This window comes from Lethenteron reissneri, chromosome 23 (genome assembly GCF_015708825.2).
Source record: "Lethenteron reissneri isolate LAM-NWPU_2019-01 chromosome 23, ASM1570882v1, whole genome shotgun sequence".
Taxonomy (NCBI): Eukaryota; Metazoa; Chordata; class Hyperoartia; order Petromyzontiformes; family Petromyzontidae; genus Lethenteron; species Lethenteron reissneri.
Genome location: NC_083801.1, coordinates 18,870,742 through 18,892,137, shown reverse-complemented (window position 1 = coordinate 18,892,137; position 21,396 = coordinate 18,870,742). Strand labels below are relative to the sequence as shown.

Here is a 21,396-nt window from a genome sequence, read left to right as displayed (position 1 = left end):
GGCGTGGTGTTGGCCACCCACTCCCTCATGTGCCGTGCCGGCCTCCATAGGTGCTTGCTAACTGCACTTGCCCCAACAGTGTTCAGGCTATACGGGGAATCTTTGTCTTTGTTTATGATATATGATAAGCCGAGTTAAAAACTAAGAAAAAACACATTCATCAAGAAGAAAAGGAAAACAAATATTTATTGGCGACCTTTCAGGAAATGGTTCTTCACAGGAGAAAAAAGGGACATTGCCTGAAATGCCACCTGTTGTATATTGTATCACTGTGTATATATATTTTTTGGCCAGTCTTGTTGGATAATGTATTGAATTTTGGCTATTTGTTCTTGTGCACCACTGCCAACACAGTATCACAACTTCTGTTTAACTTTGAGTTTAAAAAGTCAATGCCTCTGTAAACAAGTCCCCAATTGTTGGTGGTTATTTCTATTTTTGACCTTCATTCAGGAATGTAAATGCAACATTTTAATGCAGAGGCAGAATTAAATCATTTTACGCGGGGAGGGGGGGGGGTGCAGGGGTGTATGGGCACAGGCACAGCATAGCAGTGGTTCAGAGAGGAACAGGGTTAATACGCTGTTACGTTAATGACCACGTTGTACCGACTCTGAATTGGAATTGCGCTGAAAGCCATGTGACTCCATTACCCGTGCGATATTTCCCCCGCCACGGGCTGCAGTTCCTCACACTCAAGGTGACAAAGCTCCGTCGTCGACGTGGCAGTCATTAGCAAATACACTCTGTGCACTGTTTTAATTCGTTAATTGATCTTCGAGGAAGGCAGCTCATCCTGGCTAAATAAATGAACTGAGTCCATGCCGGAGGACTGTCTCTGCTCATCACGAACCCTGGAGGCTTGGAGACTAAAGCTCTCCTTCACTCTTTAGTGATATCGTCATGTGCATCAGCAGTTGGCAGTGACTATTGGACTAAACTGCACAGAGGATTAAGCACCACTATCCACAGCTGTTGTTTAAAAAAAAAACTTTTAAATGCATTCATGTTTAGAGACAAATTGCAATGCTTTACCTAAGTACATTTAGCAACCGCTTTGTGTAGAATGGAAATTATCGTTGTTAGTTGCCACAGATTTGATTCTCCATCGTGTGGAAAATATAGCAATGGGGGCAGATCATCTGTACTGTTGTCTGCGTGATCATAACGTTTAATATTGATGAGCCTCAATTTGCATTACTGTTGCACCCAGTGTTGTGCCTCGTGGGAAAGGAAATTTTAAGAAAAAAAATCAATTTTGAACACCGCTTCTGGCAGCAATGGCTTCTTGCATGTCACGTTCTCGGAAGTGATATGGGACATTGCAATGCTTGCGCGACAGGACTGATAAATGTTGTGCAATCCAGAGTGCCGCGTGTCAACTCCTTAGATGCCCAGGATGGTCTCTGTGTCAGAGGACACTTGCAAATAGCATCGTCCCAAGTTTCAGCGTGCTTTTTATAAAAGCGCATGGCCTGTTCCACTAAATTTAAACGGGACTCGACTATAATTATCTCAGCGCTTTCGTCAAAACAAACTTGTACAAATGGCACCTCGCTCATCCAAACTCAAGGCAACGATAAGATAATCTGTAAATCTTCTTTAGCCGTTGAATGTCCACTGCTGGATGATAACCAATCTTGCTTCTTTCCATGTTCCCGTTTTACCTCGCCTAATCGTGTTCTAATGCCTGGCATCCTCTGCCATTATCATCATCACTTTTCTGCCTTAATTTCGATTTCATTATGTTGCCGTTTGATTTCTTAGTTCTCTTCATAACTCATGAAAAAATAATAGGCGTTAACCATTCCAGCAATAACACAGGTGTTAAGATGTTCAAACACCACATAGACATCTATTCCAAGGCATCAAAATCAGCATTTACCACACATGATTGTGGTCAAACATGCATGTCCTTGAAACTGATTGGCCTACACCAGAGACAACCTCCTTTATAGCCTTGTCTAACCAGTGTTAGACCAAAGGACGCTAACTGCTTTGATCTGTGCATTGCCTTCAAGCATCGCAACGGGAACATCAAATTGTCCCATCGATATAACTGCAAAAAAACTGCTCAACCGGAGTTTTCTATGGGTTAGAGCAATCTATGGGACCATCATTTGACAGCGGCAAAACATTAACCCTGGATATATTCGTCATATCTGACGAACAGAGGAAGAATTGTGCGTATTTTTTTGTTTTCACGCCAATCTTACAGCACAACGCTATCACAGAGGCGATATGCTTCACAGACACAGTCTGCAGTAGTTTAATCGGTGGTAGGAGGCGACGTTGGGATGTGGAATCCCACTTGACTAATTATATGCATATGGAATCCCACTTGACTCATTATATAGATATGGAATCCCCCCCTTCACTGATTTGCAGGTAAAAATTTTTTCTCATTTGGACGATGACGCCGGCACACACAATGGCCTGCTCTTTTCAAATCACGTCACGGGATCTTTAACGTTCGCCGCGAACTAGACGACGCTCATTCTGTGTTCGGTACGCCTGCAGTTATTAACCAGGGTGGCCCACCGGATTCCAACGCAGTGAACCTCTGTGACAAGCAGCGAACGCCCAACCGCTTGACCATTTACATTTATCACAGCATTCACGTTCATTTCCTTGTAACTGCACTGCCTTGTCGTAATCCACCGGGTTGGACGTTATGTCATGAGTCGTGCAGCAACGGGTGCAGTAGACGACATTGCATTCGACCTTCATCACATCACATGTTCGAATTTAGTTTTAGGAGCAAAGCCAACTTAAAAAAAAACATTGTTAACATTTGTTAGCGCTCCACAGAAACAAATTACTTAAAGAAACCTGTAGGACTTGGTGAATAATGTCATCTTTGTGTTGCTGTAACATTTATTATATGTTAATTTAATTTAAATAAGTGCTGTTTGCTGTGCCTCGTGTGCTTTATATAACGTGTGCTTTTATTTTCATTCATATATTTTGACATAAATTGAAGTTAAATAATGTTTTTTTTTAATATATATACTGATTAGATCTTTACAGTTGGGTTTATAAGTATTAATCAAAGCTACATTTGTTTGGGTTTACAGGTAAATGTGGCAATATTGGCTTTTAAATCGTGCGTATAGTTTGTGTACTGTGTACACTACAGTATATACAAAACATTTAATTTCCCTTCAACTGCAGTGAAGTCTGAGAATACATCTTTATACATTTACCTCGGGCCCAATCACGTGTTTGAATTCAAACAGGGTTTGAGCTCAGATGACGCCTGAGCTACATCGTGGGCAGTAGAGGGCAGCGCAGCAAAATCCATTGTTGTAGTGTACTTCTTTGCTTACCCCCCCGTCTCTGTTCCCCCGCCTTTACCAAACTGCACTCACCAGCGTGGTGAAGTATGGACAGAAAATGTCCTTAACCCGCACAGCGATGGTGGCCCCTCATCCAGTCAGTGGATTGAGAAAAGGGCTGTGCATTTACTTTGTACACATTTATTGTTTACATTCATAATTGAGAATGCGTCAAGTCATTTATCATGTCCTAATTGTAATGCATCACAAGTGAAGAAAGATCCTTCTTTGAGATCGGCCTGATGTCAGAATGGTCGTTGCCGGATTTTCGTCGTTCTTTTTCAAAACTGACCTTAACCTCATTTAATAATAATCAAAACATTTTGACCAAGGCACATAACTGTGCATTTCTTGAAAGCAAAGAGTTTATGCCATGTGTTTAGAATTATAAGAGGAAGGTAATGTTTTATTTTTCTATGCGTTTGTATCACGTGGAAATTCATATTCCTATGTCCGGTCTAAATATGAAGTAAATCTTGTATTCCTTGAATTCCCCTCATTTAGAAGAATTGGCAGAAGCCATCACAAATTGCATTGGTCACTTGCAAGGTTTTTTAGGTTATTAAGCACTGCTTCAGAGCTAAATATGACATGACCACGTTACCGAGGACAGCGATCCAAGTATTCCTGTTAACATGTGTCGCAGGAAACATCTATATGTGTTTACAAATATCAAGACATCAATTGTCGTTCATTGGCAATTGATTAATTTCATACAATATTTCGGCAAGATTTGCATGCATTCTTGCAATCTGTAATTGTTTTTTTAAAACCCATCATTGGCTATGATGATAATGTGCGGAGTAAAACATACGTGTGTAATCACTGTTATATTTAGATGGGTCTAAAATATAGTCATATGACCAAAAAGTAATTTCAAGCTGTCTCTTTTGCGGCTGAAAATGTCACCTGCATTGGCTACGCATGAGTCATGCCGCTAAATTTAGCCGAGCCTGTGTTTGCTACAAAAGCCTTGCGTGCTGGAGTCGGACTTTTCAACGTGAATATTTAATCGCATAAACAAAACAAATTTGATGCAGGGCAGTGGCAGAAAATCATTCAACCGTGTCCATCATAGTTGGAATAATGTACTTGTTCTCAGGTGTTTCCACTGGTCAGATGAAGAGGTTTTTTTTAATTAAAAACGCTGATTACAAAGATCGTATTTGTGAATACAGGATTCACTAGATTTTACAAAAACACTTTTGTATGTCACTCTGACATGTTTTCTTATGATAAAAAAACATATTTTTTATTACATATACCCACACTTCAGTTACTAATTGTGATGACATTATACAGTATTTCTATCACATTTTTACAACATTTTTAGGTGTCACGTCTTTATGCATGTGTAGAGGTGCTAGACACACTATTTTCGGTAACCTGCGGGACCACTATGTATTAGAGGGGCAATGCAGAGTTACCGCTCTCGGACCAACGGCAGGGGTCAGGGAAAGGAGCGGATCGTAAACACACTTTCCCGCCAGACCAACGGCCAAGGGTCAGTTACGGTAAAAGTGGGTCGAAAACACAGATTCGAGACAACCAATCAGAGGGTCCCACGAGGGAGCATGGGATTGGATAAGGACCGTTACAAACGGGTATAAAAGGGCGAGCGCGGGGAGCGCCCGCCAGTTCTCCTCAGACGAAGACTCAAGCCAGCTCAAGATGGCTAGGACCCTGGACCAAGCCTTCCAGCTCTTCTAAGAGCTGAGGCTCAGTGTTACCAGTGGTCAAGGGGAGAATAGGTCCTGGCAGGCAGGACCCTGGCTCCCCAGCCTTGCAGCTCTTCTAAGAGCTAAGGCTCTGCGCGGCCAGTGGTCAGGGGACCCACCGAGCCAGCGGTGGGTCAAGCTAGCCTCCCCTAGGTCCCAGCCGGAGGACGCTAGGGTAGCGGGTAGACAGAGAATATTCCCCACTACCCTAGCGTCCTCCGTGGGGCAGAGCCCAAATCCTTCTGGTAGGTTCCAGAAGGGGGCGTGGCCGAGGGCGGTGGGGAGGATAAAAGGTAGGCCCCGATGCTGCGGTTTGGGAATGGAACCCGTTGTCCTCACAAGTCTTCGTCCCCGTCATCAACTCCTCGTCGGTGTTGGGTCAGGCAGTGTGCCGGCTGTCCTGACCCGTATATAGTTATACCCTATACTGTGGAAAGTGTAGAATAAACGTGTATGCCTCCTACTATTAGTGTCTCTGAAGTGACTCACTACACATATATAAAAATTAAATACAATAAAATACAATTCTCACGACGTTTCGGCCACAGTGTTAGATGTGAAAGCTTCCAATTGCAGTGTCGGCTACAATTATGCACTGTTATTACCGTGCTAACTTGCAAAGCACAGTAATAACATAAGAGTGAGGATGTATACCCACCACTGCAGATACATGTCGGTACTGGTATACATTTTCTGCAGCAATTAATAAAAAGGGCAACTAAAACATTTGGTGTAACTTCCTCCCCCCCCAATTTACAGATTTTTTGACATTGCATTTTCTTTATTTCAGATTTTAAAAAATAATAATTAACAAAGATCCTTACAAAATTTATGGAATATTTTGTTTGCATTTACACCATTTCAAGGGACATGCTGTAAAAGATTGCATAATCCCACTTTGTAAGTCATTGCACCTGCGGAGCATATTACATAACGAGTTACCAATAGACAGAGAGGACGGTTACATTTCCATGTTGTTAAAACATATGGCTCTTCATTGAACAGTATGCGAAAACTTTTAAACTAATGTGGAGTTTTGACATGGCACATGATGAGCGTGCTCACCCTGTACCACGGGGGAGGGGGGGGGGGAAGTAAAAAATTGGCAATTTCCTTCTGGGCAACTATTCTAAACTTTTACATGCACTGTGACAAATTTGACAATTTACTTTTTTCACATATATAATTCTGACCTGTCGACAAAAACTATGAGGAAAAAAATAATTTGTATTACAGCTCTAATTGTGGCTGCCATGATAAGGAGCAAGAAAGACAAATTGTACCTCTTGTCTTCATGAAGTGTGATGCTTGACCACACTTTATGAATATGTATATTGTATCAGCCCAGAAAGTGCCTATGTATTCCTCTCATGAAGTAATGTATTTCATATTCTTTATATATCAGTGGGTGTTGGGAATGGCATTATCCAATATAGAAATGGGGCTTTTGAAAGACGCAACTGGGCAGTTAAATGCATTTGCCGGCAGCAACAATGAGAGGTAGTGGTGTCACAACGACTCTAATAGGAGAGCATTTGTTGGCTAAAATAAAGCTGGTTGACACCGTGAGGAGTGCTGGTGGCACATCTTCCAGTCCCTCAGTCATTTATCCTAAACACTAAAGTTAAGCCTATAAACTCCTGCCAGTTGTTACTTCATATCACCTCCAAGTGCACATAACCTAGCATAAGTGCTTTGGTGAACTCACTGCCACTTGGTCGCAAACGATGCTTGTTGTTTGATGATTTGTTTGATGATACACATGTGTACGTTTATTTCAGATTTCTATTTGATGTCATCATTTATAATTTGATGTTATTATTTATATTTGATGCTATTATTTCTCCTCAGCACGCCTTAACCCAGCGTCAAGCAATGGCACCTGAAGGAGTAGCATGTCCCCTGAGCCTCTACACTTCTCCCTCGCTGCCCAACATCTCACTGGGCCTGCCCCTTTCTATGACCGCTCACAACTCTCAGCTGACGGTGAGTTATGCACGATCTTTTTTTTTTCCCTACACCTCTCTTTGCCCCTTCGGATTCAAGCGGCACATGTACACAGGTGGGATATGCTTCAGGAGGGATGCTGTCTGTGCATTCCATTAGCCACGCATTGCATGTTAACCCCCCCTACCCTCCCCCCCACTGTGGTAATTAAATACTCAGCTACGCTCTGCACAGCTCGCACAGACGGTATCCAGCTTGACGCTTACAGGTGCTTTCTTGCGTTATGCATTCCAATTGGCTCTTAGAACGTCTCATAGCAAAAACAACGTTACCTTGGGCATCTTAAGGTTGGTTTACGATGCAGGCACCATTGCCAGTTTCACTGTTTTAATGTTTTATTCTTATGCATATTAGATGTTTTTTTATTTAACTGATTCACAAAAATAACTTACATTTAATGGTATGACTTAAAACTTTCGTGGCTGCAGGAATTCATGTTCTTGGTTCTTTCGGTAAAGTCATGTAAATAGATTTTTTTTTACAAAATTATAAATTATAAAAAAGAATAATAAATAAAAATTGTAAATAAAAATAAAATAATCAATTGAATAAAAATAATAAAATAACATTACAAATAAAAATAAAATAATAACTTGAATAAAAATAAGAAATAAAAACAGTCAAATAAAATTTTAAATAAAAATTAATTGAATATAATAAAGGTAAAAAACCCACGACGTTTCGATCGCAACAAAGTGACAGTGTGCTTTTAATTGAGGAGATGAATGTGAAAATCAATAGAGGCCTGGAAGTACGCAACAAAATAAAAGCGAGCACTTGGTAATGCCACGAATTGGAAAAGAATGTGTCCTGTTGAGTGTCCCCTGTAATTGTAACACAGAGAGAACAGTTTATCACCTTCCATTGAAGGTGAGCCTAAAAACATGAATTAAATGTGCATCTGCAGAGTAGTCTGTGTCTAATAATCTGTGTATAGCATGTATAGCTGTCGGCGCTAGATGGATTCAATATATCGCAGGATCGTGAAAGATGGTTACAGATTGCAGAGGCTTTCATCCAGAAATTGATTGACCATGGCTAACGATGAAGATATAATACTCAAAGAGCACACGTGTGTGTGCGTGTGCATGCGACCTCGGTATTGCAATAGTTAGCGCGCTGCTCTACGAACCCGGCGACCCGAGTTTGATTCCCGCTCACAGCCAACACCAGTGACGGTTACCTGAATCGGTCCTGGGCCTCCCCTAGGTCGACTCAGCCTCAAATGAGTACCTGGTGCGATGTGCAAACATCGCCACTGGGGAGACAAAGGCGGTCGGGCGTGGTGCTGACCACCCACCCTCTCGTGTGCAGTTCCGACCTTCACAGGTGCTACTCGCTGACAACACTTGCCCCAACGGTCTGTTAAGGCTACACGGGGGGGGGGGATCTTTGTCTTTGTGTTGTTGCATGTGACCTCGACAGGCAACGATGGCACTTTCTGCCAAGCAACAGCAGGCAGAGCGAGTGGCAATGCCGGGGCAGTTTCTCCCGCCGCTGCCCCTCTACCTGGCCGCTCGTGCTGCCAATGGAGAAGGGCAGCATCCAGGGCAGGGCCAGGCGCAGGGGCAAGGCGTCAGCCTCAGCCAGAGCTGCAGTCAGCCGAACCTGTTGCAGTCGTCGGCACGCCTGCAGAAGTGAGCAGGCCCGCCCTCCGCACCCAAAACACACAGGTGCGGTCACTTTATCTCCCGCGTGTGCACTGACGTCTAAGCCTATTAGTTTCCGTGATTATGTGCGTACCGTATATTCTGACCAAGTCTTGTTGGATATGAACGCACATCTACACCCGTGCCCATATACACACATGTATGGATGTTTGTGGTAAACATGGGAAGCGTGTTTTTTTCTAACCGTCCTGCCAAAAATTTACTTTTTCAATCTGCAATTTTGTTCTGATGAGTGGTTCAATCATACAACGTGCATCATGTCATAGCATTATAAGACAGGATTCTATGGGTAAATACAACAGATAAGGCAGGGCTAACTGTATATCCCCGTTAGCTGCAGCATCTTGTACAATGGGGGGACTGGTGTTTATACTGCTAGAGGACTTTTTTTTATTTGAGAGGATGTATTTAATTCTTTTAAAACATGTTACGTCTTTTGTGACCATTTATATTCCTCTATGCAGCAGCTGCTGCTGGGAGCATGACGTCTGTTTCCGACTACGTCTCAAAAAATAATAATAACTAAAACAGCCACTTGACCCCTCTTTGTGCGCATTCCGCCTTATCCAACTGTGGCGCTCTCTCCCTCGGTGCCCTTCTTACTCCCGCTCCGTCCACTTTCCACATCTTCTGTGAATCCGCGCAAACCCATCGCGACCGCTGTTTGGCTGCACGATCGAAACGGAGACGGTCACCGCGTCGTGGCACCTTATTAAACGCACCTCTGCAGCCGTCTGGAAACGCACTTGTACACCTCGATTGAAAACTAATTTGTTGAAGAACTGCTTTTTGTGTTTAGTTTGTCGGCCTTCTCCCGCACCTCCGATTAGCACGGTGGGTTACGCACGGTGCGAAAGAAGTAAAAAATACATGTGCACTCTGCTTATTTTCATTAAATTCCTCGACCATTCATCTCCAATGCCACCCTCCCATCTTTCTGTGTTGCCACCACTCTGGCTGTTACCCACCCATCTGCCGTCCCACACCCTCCCACCCGCTCTCCACCTTTCACTTGACTCCCCCCTCCCCTGCCGCCCGCTGCACTTGGCTTACAACCCGTTTCTCTCGCTCCTTTTTCCCCAACCGATCCTCACCGCCGCCCCCCGTGAACCGCAGAGCGTGCCCGGCTGCCGCGGCACCGCAGCCTGAGCCGCACTCACTCGGCGCCGCTGCCCACGTGCCCTCAGGCCCTGCAGCAGCTGGTCCTGCAGCAGCAGCACCAGCAGTTCCTGGAACGCCACAAGCAGCAGCTTGGCAAGGCAAGAGGCGCACGGCCCCACAAGTGACGTGGCCAAGCAACAGCCTGCGAAACGCCGCACCCAAATTGTTCACGTTGTGGGGTTTACTCTCCAACACACCGGTGTGCTGAAGTAGTAACTAATTGGCACGTTTTGTTGACGTGACAAATCTTTACGAATTGGCTGTGTCGGGTGGTGGTGGGTTAACGACGCATTTATATTTGCGCGATCTAACCCCAAAAAAAACCTGGATTGTGAATTATATTGGTCACAAAAGCCTACCTGTTAGACTCGTAATTTTTGCTTGTTACAGAGTTTCCTTTTTAAGCCCCATGGCCTCTGTGGTCAATACCGTCCAGTTCACAGTATACTTCGAACATCTTGCAACGTTAGTTTAAAAAGAGTAGGTCTCTTTAACAAATTGTCCACACAATTTGTCATTTGGGAAAACAAATAGTGGCATTGCCCCGTTACTGAAAACGTATCAGGACATAACTGAAAAACTCAGTGACACTTTACTGAGTAAATAAATGTTATGATTTTGATGTCATAAAAATATGTTAAAAAGTAGCATGTGGCTCGTACTCCTGGCCAGCGTATCTCCGCTCATTCTCCATTGGCAGCCTTGGGATATTAGTTTAAATTCCACCTTTCTTTGGCGGGAGCTAATTCTGATTTAGGGCAGCCACTGCTGAATTCACACGAAGTGGTATTTATTTTATTGACCCCCTGGGGTATGATTGCCTGCTGGGTTTGAACTCCCAGCCTTCCTCTCGTGAGTTGAGCACTCTGCCACAACACCACCTGACCAGATCACTGCCGGATTATGGCCAAAATAACACACTTATGGTTGTTTTTGCAATTTAGCTTACCAATACTTTTTTTACACAGTTATTATTATTTCGGGGCCATACTAATAATAACAGGTATGAATGGAAAATGAAAAAATAAACATATTTGCTGTATTCAACGAAGGCTTTAAGCTTTGTCAAGAGTCAGATCGTGGCACATGTACAGCTTACCTTGTGCAAGAATATGTTTAAACTTCAAAGAATAATGAGGCGACTGGGCAGGGAGGGGGTTAGTGTGCTAGAAAAGATATAGACAATGAGGATTAAGCACTCAGGTGGAGAATCGGTGCATTTAATGTCTGGGCGGTAGTTTTGGATTGGCCCTCGAGCACCATGTGGTTTTATGGAAACGGATTTATACGAAGTTGTTAGCATCGAATATTAATTTGAACCCTCTGCTGCTCATGACTGAAGTTATGCCATGACATTTTTTTACACGCTACTTATATGTGCAGATTATTTTACAAGATGTACCAACTTAAAGGAAAAGAAACGACATTTTTGTTCTTATTCATGTACAGTATATCGCTTTTTAAAACCCACGACTGGATGAGGGCCTTGCAACGCCATGTGGGTCATTAGGGTTTTTTTTACCATAGTTCACCAAGCTAGTAGGTGTGAATTGGTGAATGCGGGCAGCATAGATATTGGAGCATCGTACAGTGTAACAATGAAGTGTATCGCACTGCCCTTCACTGCTTACATTCATGTGCTTTAGTGATTAAAAAATAGTAAATTATTCTACAACCTTTGCACAGACATAAACTGTAATTAATTTTTTCAAACCGGGAATGAACATTTGCAGTATATGTGTCCATATTTCCAAAAGTGTTGTTTTTTTTCCCCAGCACATCCACATCGAGGCAGTATTCAATTTATAGGCATATTATGTATTCATACTGGATAATTCCGATGAGCTATGAAGCTCTTTCTTCACAGATGTCCAGAAGGGTGTGCACACTGCTGTTGTTTCTCTTCAATGCTGGCACGATCACCGAAATTCTGGGGGGTGGTGGGAGGGAGGTGGAACTTTAAAAGCTTGTTCCCAGGCTCCAAGCGTCACCCGACAACGCCAATGGACTTCCATCGGCGTCAGTGGTGGCATTCTAATTGGCGTGCGATGCCACATGCAGACGGCGGCAGGGATTGCACTAACGGGTGGCTGCGAGGCGGTACAATTTTCACGCGCGCACGGGGACTGCGTCCTTCCTCCTCGTGCGTTCTCTCCCGTGCCTTCAACACCCTCCACACGTCCCCATTTAAATACGTTGATGCGCTCTTTCTTTACACGTGAAATTTGCGTCAGCGTGACACGATATCATTTTTACAACACAGTTAATCGCTTTGTTTCTTCTTTTTTAATGTCGTTATCTAAAATATCCGGTCAACATTATGAATCTCGCAACCCTAATTAGCCCTCGGTGCTGTCATTACAAACTACCTATCGAGACTGCATCTGCTCGCATCAAAGACACGAAGCTGAAATGTATCCGTGTGGCCGCTTATTGCAATTAGCACCAGCGGCGGAAATAATAAATCAAGGCTTGATTACACATCACAGCACCAGATGTGTCTGGCACCGTGCCCATGTGTGTCCGTCCGCAGCGCAGCAGGGGGAGAGGTGCAGGGCCAGCCAACAGGGATCCTGGGGCAAGGGGAAGAGAGAGAGAGGAGGAGGTGGAGGGGGAGGGTTGTGGTGAGAGAAAAGAGCCTTGAAATAAAATCGTACCTGCAGCTAACTCAGGCAGGGGAGCTTTGAGAATTAAGCATGCTGTTAAGTAGATTTACAGCCCGTTACTTAGCAGTGGAATCTATTTTAATGTGGCCACCAGTGTTTCCCTATTTAAACAAATACTCATAGCTTGAGGTCCAATAAATCATCGGAAATGAACCTGGTGGTCATGGTGAATGTGAAGAAAAATAACCTTTACAAGTATATATTGGGCATATAGTCTAACGAAACAAAGAGCAGGCAGTCTAGTTGGTTGCATAATTTTGGTAGAGGCCTCCGACTATTGATATGAAGGTGAAAAAAGCAAGTGGGTTCCGATTAGCACGGTTGATGTTCAACATGCATACATGCATGGGGTACAGAATGTTCAACATACATATGAATGTATCTATGTTTGTTTTACTTATTTCGCACCATACGTAGCAAACTGTGCTATTCAGATGTGCGGGGGAAGAACAACAAACTAAACAGAAAAAAACTACTCTCAAGAACTTAGTTTTCAATCTAGATTTAAAAGTGCATAGCTCCAGTGTCCTCTTAATACCGGAAGGAAGAGCATTCCGGAATGGGCGCAGAAGCCCATCGGAAAGTGCGCGATGCGGTGACCGTCTTTGTTCGATGGTTATCCAAAAGCAGAGTTATGTTTTTTGTTTGCATTATGACTGCAGGTATTGTGGTCTATGCAAACATGACTCCTCGATAAAAAAGGTGTCAGTTTTGTTGCCAGATAAAAGGGTAAAAAAGCAATTATCATATTTTTTACTGGCAAATGAGGTACCAATGGTATCCAAAAGCCGTCATGGCTCTAAGAGATGATGGCGAGAGCTCGACAGAACGACAGAACGCACCTGAGTGAGTTCCACATCCATCATGCAGACGGAGCAGTGAAATCAGCTGATGTTTAGGATGTCGTTTTGCAACTGTGAGAGATCATGGCTTGGGGAGGGCCTTCATCCAGCAATATGTAGTTTATGACTGTTTATGATGATGATGAAGATTTCATTGAATATCTTGTCATTAACCATGATTGAATCGTGAACTAGAGGTCTTTTTTTTACTTTGTTATCTATCTGATCATGAACTACCACTAACCACCACCTGACATTTTCCCCTGTAAAAAAAACTAATAATTTCCCTCTGCTCCTGCCTTTCCCTAAACCACTGTTATTTGGTCATAACTTACATGTCATGTTAATTTCCGGGAACAGTGGGACTTGACATTTTGGCAGAACAGGGCCTACAGTTACGTGATGCAGGTGAGAGCAGTGAGTCAGTGTCTTCGCCACCATTATCGCACAGTGAGCAACGCAGCATGGCATTGTTTTTTTACTGCCGCAAATGCCGCACTGATTGGTACAGTTGCAGTTCCTCATGCAGATTCTCCTGAGGCTGCTTCACTTCACATTCGGGGCAGAAGCCTCAACCCTAGACTTGGTTAGTATAACACGTACTAGGATTTCACGAGCAATGTTATCCATAATAAACGTGTTTTGGGGGGTTAAATTGCGTTAATGTAAATGTGTCGTTAACCCACCACCACCCAACAGTCAATTAGTTTGGTTTGTCACGGAAACAAAACGTGCCAATCAGTTATTAGTTCAGCACATCGATGTGTTGGAGAGTAAATCCACAACATTTACAATTTTAAGTACGACGTTTTGCTGGTCATTACAACCGGCTTCAGAATTGGCAAATCACCTCTTGAAGCCAGAATCTACTGGAGACCCGTGAAGAAAAAAATAGCTTCATAGCTCATCGGATTCCTCCAGTCTAAATAAACATTCTGATTCTGATATTTACATGATCTAAACCAAAAAAATCCCATTCATTCTAGCCTTGGTTCTTAACCTGATTTCTTTTTTTTACTCACTCTGGGTGGGTTGTTGAGAAGCCCCGCTGTGCATGGGTCTGTGGGCTCTGGGCTGCGAGCAAGTCCGACCAGGGTGGAGTGTGGGAGTGGACGCAGCCCAGGGAGCTCAGGAAATGGAAGCGGAGCTGGCGGATGTCGTTTGTTACAGTGAAGCGTTGCAACGGGAGACTCATAACTTTTAACGTTGCTCCCGCTCCGCGTTGTTTTGGTTGAGATTCCTGAGAGCCTTGCAGGTGCAGTAATGGTGCCTTTCTGACAAAAATAATAGTGATTAATTTGTTTTTTAACTCGTGGTCATCACATAATTAGGATTTAATTTCAATTTAACAGAAAAAAATTGAGGCAGTGCAGAAAAGCAAACAGAAAAAGGCATAAACGAAAAGCCAAGTTCACATTGGTGCAAGCCTTTATATGTACATTAGCTAACCTGAGTTAGTAAACGGTCATCATTTTGACAGTGTCTGTAACCATGGTTCAAAGTTCACCGTAGAAACAATATCTTGCGTATATTAGCAATGCAATTGCATTGGCAACGTTGTACACGGTTGTGCGTTAGCCCTGCAGATTTCTGCAAAAGCTCTGGACTCCTTCTATTCGGAATATTTCCTAATCACTTAATCTGCGAGGTCTGGAACATTTTAAAATCGTTGTCTTAAATTTAAACCACTCAGAATTGCAGCTGATCCTACCGCACGGTGACGTCGGTCGTGATTAAACTGTTAAATAAATCACACTTGCGTCCGTGCAGTGGATACTGACCAGCGGCACACTTGCATCACAGACAAGCCAATGCTCATTACGAACAACTCCTTCGTTTTTAATGGGCAACTGCAAATCCCAAACATTTGCGGGTCTGAACTAGGAAGGCCATTTGACGAATGAAAAGGAACTAGGCACTATTGGATTTGACTTGATTAGAAATGTTCTGTCCCTATGTTTTGCTTGGGGATGTTAAACTCTATATGGTGGCAGAATTAATGCACCTGCTGCCTCACTGGAATAGAGCTTGTTGTGGTTGGGTCTTAATCAGTGGCTTGTTCTGTTTATACCGAATTGTCTGTGTATCACTGAGCTCGACTTGAGTAGAGTGTAGGGGAGCGGTAGTGTAGTGGTTAGTTTGCTGCGCTACAAACCCGGAGACCCGAGTTCGATTCCTGCTCATCGCCAAAACCAGTGACGATTATCTGAACCCATCCTGAGCCTGCCCCTAGGTTGATTTAGCCTGAAATGAGTACCTGGTGGGGCGTGTAAACATCGCCCCTTGGGAGTACACTTGCCCCAGCAGTCTGTTAAGACTATACGGGGGAACTTTTGTCTACTTGAGTGTATTAGGTTGAAAAATGTCTAGCATTATATACATGATTAAGAGCTAATTATGTCCCAGAAATACAAACGCAGTTAGCGATCACCTATGTAGGTTGACAAAGCATATGATACATATAATATGGCCACCACTACCACCTTTGTCTAATAGGAATGCTTAACAATCAGCACTGGCAGAATTCACCTTGGGTGAGCTCAGCCCAGATATCAATTGCACCGAGTGATGTATAGCTAATTGCCACAATTAAAACCTGGTCTGCTGGCATGATAGCACATTAAAGCCATTATACCACTGCTCCTAGTACATTCAGTACAGTACTCAATATGCATAGACACATGCTTATAAACCTTCATACCTAACAAGTAGTCCACTCAATATTGTAGTATAGTTGACACTATAAAACAAATGTCAAATATTTCACAAGCACGCAAACAGACACGTATATACATCGAACTATCACTTTTTGCACCACTGCATACGCATGCATTGTAATGACATTCGATTACTGGCAAACAATTCCACTTCTTTGTGTTTTATACCACTGGCTTCTCTCCGGGCCATTCAGGGTCAATATCATCCTATTCCTGATGTATATCACCAGTGCGCTTACACAGCTTGGGGAGGAAGCACGGCGTTAAGACACCGAGGTTGCGAGTGCGAGACGGTGGCGAGGGATGAGCCTCACGCTCGCGCTCAGCACGACTCTGGTGGGGGATGCTCTCTCCGGCTGCCCCCCCACCCCATCCCAGGAGGGGAGCCTTCTCCCAGCAGCCCCAGAGTAAACACGTGGGGTCACCGGTGTGACTTCCCCTGCAGCTGTGCAAGCATTCCGCTGCCAGCCGTTCTGCTAAGCCTCACTGGATATGGCGGGGAGAGCAATCGTCACATTTATGGCAGCAGCAGCAGCAGCATCATCGCCGCAGCTCGCTGGGCAAAAGCAGTCGTGAAATCGGACAGACAGATATGTGTAGATCTGTCGTCACGCACACAGGCGGGGCCGAGCGGTGGCACCGTAGGTCACACAATGCGCCATGAACCCTGTGACCTGAATTTGATTCCTGGCCACGGCTAGCATCGGTGGCGAGTGATGTCTGAACCCGCGCGCACTGCCCACCGCGGTGAAGTTTGGTCAAACGACCCCCGTGACTGACAGGGCATGGGGAGGTCTTCATCCAGCAGCAGATTGACACGGGCCAGAATTATATATTTATATTATTATGTGATGAACACAAGGTGCAATAATGGACATTCGCAGGGACACACATGGTGGATCATACACGTAAATGCACGTAGCATACACACCCACTTTATTTACACATTCAGTGATTCATAACAGCAGTCATGGTAAAGTAATCTTCTTTTTGGTTGTTGTCGTGCATTAAATCTGTGCTGCGAGCAATTTAAAAGTTCCGTATCACCTGCACAGCATTATTTACAATCATACAATTCCTGTCTCTTTACTCAAGAGGAGACTACAAAAACAACTGTTTAGCCACCCATTATACTGCCAATGCTGATTAGTCGCACAAGGCATGTACGATAATTCACATGCCCACGAAAGCTCACATGCATGATGTGCATCGACCGAATACGTTAGGCACTTTTGCACATTCGTTAATACATCACCGACGTTGACACATCTTTGTCATGCATGCTAGCTGACCAAAATTGCATATGCACACACGACACAATGCATTCGCACAATGCCCTTCACGTAATCGCTTGCAGAATAGTTGCAAAATATGCCACCCGAAAAATGCAATAACCCCTGGTATGAATATAATGGGTTTTTGTGTGACACTATTAATATAAAAACAAGCTGATGATTATATCCGCTGCCGATGCATTTTTTACTTTGCATTTGTATTATATATTCTGTATATGTATTTGTATTATATATTCAGGCTTATGACCGACAATCTTTTTGAAAATTAAATATCTTTACGTAGAAAACGATTCTGCCACTTATTTCGGAAGGGATAATTTATTGTAATTCAAGTGAAAATGTCTCCATCACGATACAACTTAGCTGTCCTCTCCAAGTCCTTAACAGCATGGATTTTTATTATTATTAATATTATTACATTCCACAATTCTATTTGAAGCCAACTACAAACAGCATTATAATGCCATTGTGCATGGTGTATGTGTATCATTAAGGGGCACCTGTTTATTTAAATGTGCAATTTCCTACCGCTTCTCCTGGCCACGTATTATCGTTATTTGCACTGTATTTCCACGTAAATTGCATTACAACCAACAAGCAGAATTGGGTTATGCGTTGGGTAATATTTTCAACAAAATGTCAACGCGGTTTAGTACAATTCCGATAGGTATGGGTGCCGACCGCAAACATCTCTTACAAACCATATCTAATTACTCACCATAATCTAATACACCCCCTTAATCAACAAGAGCGTGCCTTCCATTATGCGGGCTCACACACGGTGCTGTGTGCTTGCGAACGTAATGGAAGGAGCGTATGATCGCTGTTTCGAGCGCCGTTCTCCACAATCACATTTTGTGAACGGCATTTGTACAACCGAAATGTGTACAACCACAATTCCGAACGACCACATTCCCTTGCACCGACATTCGCTCTTCCTGCGTTTCCACAACAGCATTTACCCAACGCCATTCCTTGATTGCATTTCTCCATCATTTCCACGACCCAATGCGCACAACCGCATTTCCGCTAACCAAATTTCAGCAACCACAATTCAACGGCCGCTTTCCAACCGTTCCCCAGGGTGGCGAGCAGCAGGCCTGCGTGCCGTGCAGCAGCCCGCCCCGAGGCACCACCGAGACGGCCCAGGCCAGGGAGACCGAGCCCACGGCCATGCACGAGGAGAGCGGTGGGGCCGGCCGGGGCGACGGCGGCGGGATCGGGAGGGGCCACGGCGGCCGCCCCGGGGACTTCGCGGGGGGTCAGGTCGTGGTCAAACAGGAGCCCGTTGACGTGGAGCAGGAGGAGGATGGGGAGGTGGAGGTGGGGCAGCAGCAGCAGCAGGGGATGGAGGAGGCGGACGAGGAGCGGCGGCAGCAGATGCAGGTGGCCAAGCAGCAGCAGCTGCTGCTTCTCAAGCAGGTACATTTGCAAGTTGCATTGCCAGTCCATAAAGGGGGAGGGGTGACAGGTGGTGGGTGTGTCAGGAGGTGCGGTTGCCGTTAATTGGGATACAAGGCATTGGTGCTGATTGCAGAAATTACTTCATTTGGCTGGGTCAGGGTGGAGGTGCCTGTGCCAAGTCCAAAATAAATTTGTGAAAATAATGGTTGGCGAATCAACGGTGAGCAAGCCCGACAAAAGCTGCTGCTGTTACTACTGTTCCCATGACCAATTTCTCATAGGGATGCCCTTTAGGATGATGGTGTTGCTCCAGTCCACTGTTTGACAACAAGATCAACAGCTTTAATTTAACGAGGCGCTAATGCTCATAACCAGATGTTTCAAAGCACTGCGCAAATTAAGGAGCACTCACCTGGTGGGTAGACTTCGTTGGAAACGTCCTGATATAGCCTAGTAATCACGCCGTCATTGTCAGCCATGCTCGGTCTACTGCTGGGTGAAGGCTTGCCATGAGCCAATCAAATCACTCCATCTCCGCAGAGGATGTACTTTTGGGTGCTTTCCCTCCAATGGTTGCCGCTCGGTAGTTCTTCTTGCCTTCCAGCTGTCATCACTTCTGGTGACGCGTGTGCCGCTCGAGTCCACTTATTTTTCCTTCACAGTCAATTTTTATACCTGCACGTGTTTAATAAACGTGTTCTTCCATCCGTCTCTCTGCATGCCGGAGCTTTATCTCGATTCTTCTTTGCACACTTTTGAGAAGCGGTTTCGTCTTCACCACCGGTGCTGGATTATCCTAATAGCAAAAGTAGCATATGCTACGGTCCCCACACTTTCGAAGGCCTAAATGCTTTCAAGCTTTCAATTCCGGTTCAGATACTGCCTTCAACTTTTATGAACGACTGGGTGTTTAAGGTTAGCGATTTGTCGTATTATTTGGCTGTATAGCAAATGGAAAATTACAATGACTTTGCTATGCAAGTTAAACATTTAAAGTTTTTTTTTAGGGCCCCTTTATAACATATGCTAGTTTAATCCGGCACTGTTCACCACTAGTAGTGATCCATGTGCCATAGGAGGTAACTTGCAATGATTAAAAACGTTCCACTTCAGGCACGTTAGTATGTTGCATTACAATATTGTGAGTAAATATGTTCCACATATTTCATTTGTATTATTTGTTAAATTCAATGAATGGATTACTAATAAGATTATAGCATTATAAAACATTTTAATGGTGATCTAAATATGATAATATTTCATAGATGTAGGGTAATTTAAAACCTTTGGGATGTTCTTGTTACAACCAGAAATGTCATTGTAGGTTTGAGAGATGTGGCTTGGGGAGGCCTTCATCTAGCAGTGGATTGACCATGATTGTCGATGATTATTATGACGATTTAAAATGTGAACTGTGTCCTATGCAGGTATTAGCTTCTGCCTTGGAAAGGTGGTGGTTACACCACCAACTGAGATGTGCACCATCCCATCTTTATATTACTTGCATTTAGATGACATTAAATTATTTGACAGTAGCATTGCACATTGTGCAGAGAATTGCATTGTGGCAATGTTTTATAGCATTACTTTTGATTGTAAGAGACAATCGTGTTGGGTTTATACATGTTAAAATATGAGAGAACTAATACATGTATTTGTAACATTTATTTCAACAATAAAAAATGTCCAATTTAATGGATTTCAGATGTAGAACTGACTCAAATAAATTTGGACTTTTGTCCTCATTCCGAGTTCACTTGAACATAGATATTGCATCAGTATTTTGTAGGGATACATGTTCTTGGTCTGATGGGACATTATTGTGTCGAATTTAATTATTTTCTGATTTTTATTCTGAGCTGATAGAATATGATGCATTTCCCCTCCCCCCCACCCCAATCGTTAGTTGGCATAATCGAATACAAATCAGCTGACTGGTATCAGGTTCCAATTATCGCATTACACTGCCATTTAATTAACGACATAAAAGCATCTTATCTACCTATTTCTGACGGTTAAGTATAATGATGTTTTATTTAGTGAAAAAGCAATATGTTAGGAAACATTGACTAGATTAGACTGGCGTGTGTTAGCAAGTGGACGCTGTAGCTGAGGCCGAACGGCCCGAGACAGCGTCACTTAACATGCAAATGACACAGATCCAATTCCCCAACTCGTAAAAGAATGTCTACATTTTAAAGTTGCAACTTTCTTGTTAACACTACACATTGATTCACGTGATGAGCGTTAATATTAAAGAACAAAGCGACTATTAACTGAAAATAAAATATAATGTTTCCCCATACAGGCACGAAGCTCATATCCTATGCATGTTAAATGAGGGTCCTAGTTTCCTGCCCAACTGGCCACAGTACCTCTAGCCCGGTGTTTCTCAAACTTTTTTGGCCCGCGGTCCACTCCGCCGATGCAAACATTTCCACGGACTGCCCCCCCCCCCTACCCCTGGGGACAAAAACGCATTATATCTAAATAGCGGTAATACAAAATGATTCATATGACCGGAACATAAAAACATTTATTTTAAACGCAGCTATAGGTTTTTTTTTTCATGAGGGCA

General features: G+C 43.6%; 1 protein-coding gene across 1 annotated transcript in view; it reads left to right on the top strand.

Moving 5' to 3' along the window:
• The window catches only part of LOC133346236 (histone deacetylase 4-like), a 103,105-nt gene that overhangs the window by 12,142 nt on the left and 69,567 nt on the right, over positions 1 to 21,396 (top strand). The window contains 5 exon segments of the mRNA XM_061557776.1: positions 6,908 to 7,042; positions 8,489 to 8,700; positions 9,198 to 9,235; positions 9,850 to 9,992; positions 18,498 to 18,836. Coding sequence (XP_061413760.1) covers positions 6,908 to 7,042; positions 8,489 to 8,700; positions 9,198 to 9,235; positions 9,850 to 9,992; positions 18,498 to 18,836 — 867 coding nt within the window.